The 9,225-nt window shown below is 39.7% G+C and overlaps 1 protein-coding gene across 1 annotated transcript; it reads right to left on the bottom strand.

Moving 5' to 3' along the window:
* Positions 1-368: 368 nt before the first annotated feature.
* On the bottom strand, positions 369-2,944 carry LOC108973023 (membrane metallo-endopeptidase-like 1). The gene has a single exon (XM_018940013.1). The coding sequence runs from the start codon at positions 2,739-2,741 to the stop codon at positions 738-740; it is 2,004 nt and encodes a 667-aa protein (XP_018795558.1). The 5' UTR covers positions 2,742-2,944; the 3' UTR covers positions 369-737.
* Between the last annotated feature and the right edge of the window lie 6,281 nt (positions 2,945-9,225).

Genomic DNA, 9,225 nt, shown 5'->3' with positions numbered 1-9,225 from the left:
GCTTAAAACTAGTTTCCCTCAATGAAACACTTTTTATACCACATATTATATTTTCTTTGTTCCATTTCACAGCGATTGCTATTGTTGTACTATTTTCCAGATTAATATTTAATGGCAAAAATTTAATATGATATCCGCAGAAGAGCCAAGAATAAACCAAACAAAACGAAAGCTGGAGGTCACTTGGGTCAATCCACCTACTGCAAAATCTCTACTTATAAATGTGTATATAATCCACCGTTATACATATGTACATACCAGGAAATTGTTTCAAAACCTCACAGGCACTTCGTTTTCAATGGAATCGAGAATGTGTGTGACTGTGGCGCTACAGCAACAAATTTCAAAAAACTGATAAGGCACAGATGATTACGTTATTTGATTAAACAAAGCTTTTGTTTATTTATAGCGTATAGTTGTAACCGCTTATTCATATGATTTCTATATATTATATTATACATATAACTTTATATTATCATTTTGCAATGACAACATGTTGAACAACACACACGCGCATATTATTACGAGGGTTCCGTCTGATCCAGCACATTTAATTACTTAATTTAAGTTTTAGTTATATTTAAATTTAATTATTTTATATACATTTTTATTTACACCTTAACTTTAGGTTTGCTAATTTCAATAGTAACTAACACAACTTTCAGTATATACAAAAATTAAGTTTTAATACACAAGCCTACAAGGAAGTTCCTTGGCTTCGTCGCTTAGTGCCTTTGCTACCTCCAAAGTTGGCATTTTCGCGGTGGATGCATGCGACTGCCCACTTGGCAGTCATACACGCGTCCGAACTCGGCGAAGTTCGCTAGCGCATCCAAGACGCGCTCTTTATCTGAGCCATGCTCACTGAACTCTAGGTCCCGCGAGCTGGTGACGGGAGAGCCGCAGAAGAACTGTGCGAAATTGAGAAAGAAAACATGCTCCGGTGAGAGGCTGGTGAAATGCAGTGGACGCGCATTTGCGTTAGGATTGCTTTGATTGCCCTGAAAGTACGCCTCGTACGCCCAGCGCAGACCGCTGACATCGGCTATTTTTTCATCGACAATTTGTGGATTTCGTAAACGCAAACAGCTCAAGTTCAAATCGAACCTGTGATTTGATTTGATGCGATCGGAGGGACCACGCATATTGCCGCGCTTGTCGAACTCAACGCCGCTGTCATCGAAGCCGTGCGTGATCTCGTGCGACAAAAGGAAACCCAACGAACTGTATTTGAAGATCTCGTGCATTTGTGGATGATAAATGGGCGTGTGTAGCAGCGTCAACGGCACAATAACCACATTTGAACGCAGCAGATAGTACGGAGAAGAGCTGGCGCCCGTTTCGGGATCCTCGAGGTGAAAGAAGGAGTCATCCTGTGCAAGCAGCACATTTAAGCGGTTATGCTTGGCGCGTGTGTAGTGTTGCAGTAGGCGCAAATGATTGCCATAGAAGTCATTTGCTTCGATTTGCAGGTCAGCGTAAAACTCCTCGACTAACCGACTAGTGGCCGGGCGTGGCAGGTTGCCGACCTTAATGCGCATCGTATCGATTTTGTCCTGCAAGAAACGTAAGATGTGTCCATCAAATCTATTGGCGTTGCTGTGCAGTGTTTGTGTAAAATGTTGCAATAACTTTTGAAAAAGCGCTTCAATGTGTGACTTTTCATCGATGAGTTCGGGATTGTGACGTTCGTAGAGCCAGGTCATCGCCAGCGGCATCATACTGCGTGTATGTGAAACGCAGTCACCTTTCAGAAAGTTGCGCGGTCCATCGATATTCAGATACCAGAGAAAGCGCAGCATCAAATAGCGGCAAATGAACTCGGGCTCATACTCGTCCAACACGGTGAGCAGCAGGCGCATATATGGCAGGTTTTGTATGGTCAGTTTCATGTAAGGATCCACCGGCTTCTCTAGCAAGATATCCAAATAGCGCGTCAAAAATGGCATATTCAGCTCTGCTAATGTAGTTTCGCGCTGAGCTGCTGCGCTCTCTTGGCCTTCTTCCGTTGTGTCCTCCACAAAATCCAAACTCTTTAGCTTCGTTTCGAACTCATGCAAATCATCCCACAGTTTATTCTTACGTTCCTCATTCGTCACACCCAAATATTCCATTATCAAGAGGAAGCCCTTATGTGGCATTGGCTGAAAGCCACCATTTAGCACAGGTTTATCCAAATCAATAGCCGAAGCACGCGCATAATCTCGTCGCTGTATAACCGTCTCCTCGATGAAAACCGAATTCATGCCATATTTGCGCAGCACAGCCAGCATATGCAGCCAATCGTAGCGAAGGATTTTTCCACGTCGCTTCGCGGAACGACTCGGCAAAACTGTCGGCCATGCCAAATGCTCGTGCTCCTGCAACCAATCGAGATACAACTGCGGTGTATATTCATACACTGTCAGGCAGGACTTGTAGTAGTCGAGCAACTTACGCACGAAGGCGTGTTCCTGCCGCAAACGTCGACGCCGACGTATACTATTCAATAACAGCGCATATTCCTGATCCACTTTGTAGTCGATGAGACCGATCGTTTCGTAATACTCCGCATCGGCGTGCACATGCTGCCAATTGCCACACGCATACTGGTAGTAGTCATCGCAGGGGTCCGCGCTCGGATCCATATACCGTTCGATGGTCTTCAACTGCTGGCGATTCATGCTACGCGCCGCGTCGGCGTAGCTGAGCAGCGGCAGAATTAGATGCAACAGCAGGAAGACAATGAGACCGGCGCGCATTTTAACTAGGTTATGCACTTGCTAAATTATCGGATGCAAATAAAAGTTCCATAAGTAGCACAGTATTGTGTAATTGCCGTATCGCGTTGTGGGCGCGCGCGTTTTCCGGCTGCCTCTTACAACCTTACAGTTTCTCGTGTCACAGTCAACTGTACGAGCAGTGCACGTTCCGACTTCGTTCCGACTTCTGCGGCCTTGCTTTGTTTACGATCAGTAATCAAGTCGCTCTGCTGTCGCAGCACGTATTCTCCGATTGCGCTTAGCGTTGTGAGCTATCAACGTGCCCTATCAATTTTATTTCAAATAATTGACAACAACAATAAAAAACGCCAATAAAAACAACAACAAACTATATGCTCATTTCTATTTGCACTAGTTCCTTAAGCAACTGAGCCGCGAGATCACTAATGAATTAAGCTTTTATTTCATGCTGCTCAGGCTGACGTCGTGATGGGCGTTTGGCAATCGTCTTCGCCGTCCACTCGCGCTGCAGTCATGCATAAAAAATGTGAGCGTGAGCGCAATCGCGCAAAATCATCAAGCTTAATTGTTAACCGATTTTCATGAGCGAGAACTCCTCAGCACATTTATGATTTAGAATAATTCTGTTTCTTTCAAGTCGTGCATGAACATTGCGCATCACTGTTGGTGTTTCCGGAGTGCGGAAAGCGTGGGCTGTGGAATAATTATATTTGTATCATAGCGCTATATACGAGCCTGCATAAATCCATAATGCAATAAATCTCATTAGGGCGATCCAAAGTTTAAAAATGCTAAAATTCTCAATATCTCTGTTGCATATTTGAGTTCTTCGTTTTCAATTTCTTTATTATCACTTGATACCTTATGCAATTCCAGGCTGAGTTCCATTAGCAACTATTTCGGCATAAAAAACAACTTAACGTTAACAAAATTCTTTCTTATAATATGAATGTTTTCTTTTAAATTTCGAAATTTGGCAATCCTAGCGTTGCAGTCTGGCAACTTACAACTTTATCGTAAAGAAAGTAATTTTTAACATACGAGCGCTATTTAAGTTGCTTACAGTAATATAGAATATTCACCTCGAGCAAAATGTAAAATATTATATGAAATTAAATTGAAAAGATTTTCGAGCGACAATTTTTTAAAACTTTCGAATGGACTAACTCAGCAGCAGCACCACTATAAACTTATTTAAACTTTTGGCGATGAAGCTCCATAAAAAACAAGTGTTTATCGGTGGCATGTTAAATTCTATTAAGGTCGTAGATCCCTCAAAGACGAATTTCATGAAGGTCGTACAAAATTAGTTGTTGTTCCGGACACTATTAACGCTGCACGCAAGCTGATATTGCACGATCGCTGTATGAGCTATCAATTTGCTCAGCGCTCAAAAAATAACAGCTTGTGTCGAGAGAAATACGATAGCGGTGCTTTGAAACACAACTGTGACATCGGAAGAGTGAGTACTTTGTGGGTTTACGAGTATGCTCCCGAAAACAAGGATCAGTCGACTGCATGAGTTCTTTAAAATGAGTCGAATCCAGAAAGAGTTGTTCGCGAACTAAGCAGTCCCTTTTTTTGGAACGACTAAACATGTTGCTACCATACCACTATAGCAAGACTGAACAATAAAGTCTGTCAGTTGTCTTTGAAATTTATAAAACCAACCGCCGGATACTGGATCACTCTTCACCACGCAATGTAAGCTCTCACACATCGACTGAAAGACCTGCCTTTTTTAGCTCTGAAAACATCGATTTGATGACTCATCCACCGTATAGTGGCGACTTGGCGTATGACTTCTTTTTATTCCTGTTCGTAAAAGATAAACGTAGAGATCAAAGTATTTCGACACCTGAACAGGTATGTTTTTGGAGATACCTCAATCAGATTATCAAAAGTGCTTTGACAGTTGCAAAAGTTTATGGATCTTAATGGAGAATATTTTGAAAAATAATAACACGATTTTTGATCATTAACAATTTTTTTTCCCCGAATCCTGAAATGTAAAAGGCAACCTACGTATCTTCTTCTTTTTTATTGGCGTAGACACCACTTACGCGATTATAGCCAAGTTAACAACAGCGCGCCAGTCGTTTCTTCTTTTCGCTACGTGGCGCCAATTGGATATTCCCAGTGAAGCCAAGCCCTTCTCCACCTGGTCCTTCCAACGGAGTGGAGGTCTTCCACAACCTACGTATAGGAACAGTTGATTAACGCTTGTTTGCTTTAAGCAAGAATAATAGACGACAGAGTATCAAAAGTTCACATTTGTCGATAACACTGGTTTCCTGTTCAGTTTTACAAAAATTAAGAAAAGTATACAAGGTGCGTTCCAAAGTAAAAAACAGAACAAATGGTTTTTTCGGCAAAATCAATTTATTTTATTCAATATTCTCCTTCTACCTCAATACAGCTGTTTGCACGGAGTGTTTAGCTCTTTGGCCGCCGGTAAGCCGGTGAAAGCCTTGTGCCTACATAACGCTTTCCTATCATGGGAAAATGCATTTTTCCGAAAAGGAAGAAGTCGCACTGCGCAGTATCAGGTGAATACGAGGAATGGTTAATGCTTAAAATTTGATTTTTGGTCAAATAATCGGTCCATCGAATGTTGGATGCTAAGCAATTTTTGGTCGTCAGTCAATTTGTGCAGAACAAATGGTGCACACACCTTTCGTAAGCCCAAATGTTCGTTTCAAATACGATAAATCGATATTTTGGAAATGTTCAATTCCATTTCCATGAATTTCAATGACGATTTCGCCTGATTTTTGATGAATTCACGCACAGTTTCGATGGAATTTCCGATGATCACGGCCCACGTATTGATCACCATTTAAGTCCTCACGACCACTTTAAAAACGATGAAACTACTCGTGCACTCTGCTACAAGATAGCAAATCATCGCCATAAACTTGTTTCACCAATTGAAACGTTTCGGAGAAAGTTTCACCAATTTTAAAGCAAAATTTAATGTTGGCTCTTTGCTCACAGCTCATTTTCGCACCGATAACACAAACATGCTGACACGTAAAACGCAATAACTTCACTTCCAATCAATGAAATGTCATGAAACGCACCAGTCAACATATAGATGCCGCCACCAGGGGGCGCCAGATTCAAAAAGTACTGTTTACTTTGGAACGCACCTTGTATAATTTGGATATAGGCGTGAAAGTTTATACCCAAAATAAACATTTGATAAAAGTAAGAAAATGATAAAATGAAGACCAAAGCTGAAAAACAAAAATTAAATATAAAAAACAATGAAATATACTCGAACTATTTTCACTGCCAGTCCGCGTGTTTCTGTTGTTTCACTTCTCTCCCTTTTCGTTGCGTGTACGAATGGGATAGAGCAAAAATGTATTTACCGTTAGCTTTGTTGGTTTTTTAAGAAATAGCTTTCATAGAAACAGTGGTAAATTTCAAACTTTTATTTTTTTGCTTTTGGCCTATTGAATATTATATTTCTTGCTAAAGGTGAAACGAAACAGTATGTTGCGAAGTCGAAAATAAGTTAAATCTCACTTCACACACGCTTAAAAGTTAACTTATACATTAAATAATGCAGTAAGCGTTGTTACATAAGTATCTTAGCTGTTCGTCTGTCAAAAGTTGCTCAGTTTTCAACACAAGTGCGTTCGCTGTCTCCAATTAATTAGTGATAAAATTGCAACTTGTGCTTTGTAAATTAACCAAACAAAGGATATACTCCACATCAGCAAAGGGCATGTCTAATGAATTTTCTCTAATGCATTGCGAAAGCTTGAATCAATCTCCTTAAAATAATAAATCAACGTCAGGTCACGTATGTCCAAATCATTTATTTGTTTATCCACTACACAACAACAACAACAAATAAACCTGGTAGCAATGGTGATACTATATACATTCATATGTATGTGCACTGATGTTTTCGCTTTTATCCAGATACACATAGGCCATCGATACACCGTGTAATCAAAGACATATGCTCAGTATCAAATATCGAAATCAAATATAGGCATCGATGTATTTTGCAGGCAAACCAAAATTATTCTTTGATAATTTAACAATTCACCACATCGCCCACATGTTCTAGCCATTCACTATAAATAAACTGTGTTCAAAATTCAATGAATTATGTCCCACTATAAACGTCACATGCCATATACATACATAGATAGATGATAGAGCGTATTATAATGACCAATATAAGTTATACATTCATATATATTTACAAGAATAATTTCAAAGGAATTAAATAGAATTCTTATACTAGGATCTAGGATATATTCATGCATAGGCATATATAAATAGCAAGTGTTCGAGTGATATGTATACTTGCACACCTGTGAGGCATGAAATTAATGCGCAAATCACGCTTACCTATTTATATACATACAGACAACTAAGTGGGAGCAGAAATGAAATGAATATTCATACCCATAGGTATGTCAATATGTATTAAACACATTTACTGTTATATGTGCGTGAATGCTCTATTTTGTTTAGTTGCCATTAGGTTGGTTCCCAAGTTTAAGATGCCTGTCCGATTAGTCACAAAGGAACTTCACGTTACTTTTGATATGTTTACCTCTAAAGTACCGTTCGCTTTATTCGAACTTGATCTTGGAAGATTGACGGTACTTTTTTGTACCCGAAAAGTGTCTACAATAATATTGGTAGTAGAAAAAGACTTCAACTTCTTTTTTATATTGTGTTTTGCCATTTTTCCGCTGGAGAATTTATTCCATCAGAGTAAAGCTTTCATCAGCGTAAATCGAATTTTCGAAATTTCCAAAACAGAAGCGAGCAAACCTCATTATTCATTAGAAATATACTCTCTTTAAAGGATATTCGCATATTTTCTGCGCTGTTATTTCTACAGCTAAAGTGACACCCACATAACTATCTTTCATCGTTCAGGTCACCTTCGCAAGCATAACCACTTCAAGGAAATTAAAAATATGACTTAATATTAAGTGAGGTTAGGTGAGATATTACCTCATTTGGAAATCTAATATCGCCGGCGAAGAACTGATAAGTCCGACGATTAAACTTAACTGTGCTCTGCTCAATCCACAAAAAGGGAGACCCCACAATTGACGCGAACTATCGAGCGCTAAATCTTTTCAACATCGCACATAAGGTTCTATCGAGCGTATTGTGTAAAAGATTAAAGCCCACCGTCAACACTCTGATTTTACCATATCAGTGTGGCTTTAAGCCTGGAAAATAAATAACTGACCAGATATTCAGCATGCGCCAAAACTTGCAAAAGATCCGTGAAAAGACGAGCGACACACACATAATACGGCGTGTAAATCGAAGTTAAGCAACACCACAAGCTCTGTCAGTATCGGGAAGGACCTCTCCGAGCCGTTCGATACCAAACTAGCTTTCAGGCAAGTCCCTTCCGTGCGACTTCTTCAACTTGTCTCCCACGCCACTGTTGACCGTCATAACTTTGAAGTCGTGGATAATTTCGTCTATCTTGGAACCAGCATAAGCACCACCAACAATGTCAGCCTGGAAATTCAAGACAGGATAACTCTTGCCAACAGCAGCTACTTCGAACTAAGTGAGCAATTGAGAAGTAAAGGCCTCCCTCGGCGAACAAAGACCAAGCTCTATACGTCACTTATCATCCCCGTCCTACTATATGGTGCAGAAGCGTTTACGATGACAACATCTGATAAGTCAAGGTTACGAGTTTTTGAGAGAAAGGTTCTGCGGAAGAGGAAAAACGACTAGTGCGCTGTTGTAAACTCGGCTATAACTGCGGAAGCGGTGTCTACGCCAATAAAGAAGACAATATATATTGATGTATATGCTTGTCTGTCCTTTATAATTTTCTCTTCAGAGATCATTTTTTCAATTTTAAATTCTCAAATAATTTGGTGCAACCCTGTCCTCTAAAAGCGCAAATTATATAATATTTGCTTCTGTGCAAACACATAGAACATAACATTTACACATCAGCAGACAGTTAGGCATGTTTGTATCTACGGAGTGGCTGAAAATAAAGAAAATCCAAGCAAGCCGAAAGCTGATTGCATAGAGTTTTATGGTGAAAGCATATGTTCAATTGCAAACCAAACTTGTGAGAGTGTGATTGTTGATTACGGCAAATGGAAAACGAAAATAAAGACCAAATGTGTTAAACAAAGAAAACTATTACACAAAAGTTACAGGCATCCTTAGCCGCACGAGCGTTACTACCAATTGATTCCCTTTTCAATATCACATGTAGATCGTAAAGATTGTACCTAACAGACATATTTGAATTTTGCGGTAAAAGTGAGCAAATTGCAATGGGCTTACATTGGCTATGAGTAGTTCTCTAAAAGCCACAAAGCATATGTGAATTATTGGTCGGGTATTAAATGTGTTTGCCATCAAATTTGATAGGTTTTAGTTAGAAGGGAAAATAAAAGAAAGTTTTGTGCATATCGTGCATATAATATCTTCTTCCTCGTTAAAGAAGCTGTGTGGATTTCAAGTTTTCAGATAA

Source organism: Bactrocera latifrons, unplaced genomic scaffold (assembly GCF_001853355.1).
Source record: "Bactrocera latifrons isolate USDA-ARS-PBARC rearing strain unplaced genomic scaffold, ASM185335v1 scaffold_45, whole genome shotgun sequence".
Classification (NCBI taxonomy): Eukaryota; Metazoa; Arthropoda; class Insecta; order Diptera; family Tephritidae; genus Bactrocera; species Bactrocera latifrons.
Note: the sequence above shows the minus strand (reverse complement) of the source record. Positions and strands in the feature narration are given on the sequence as shown.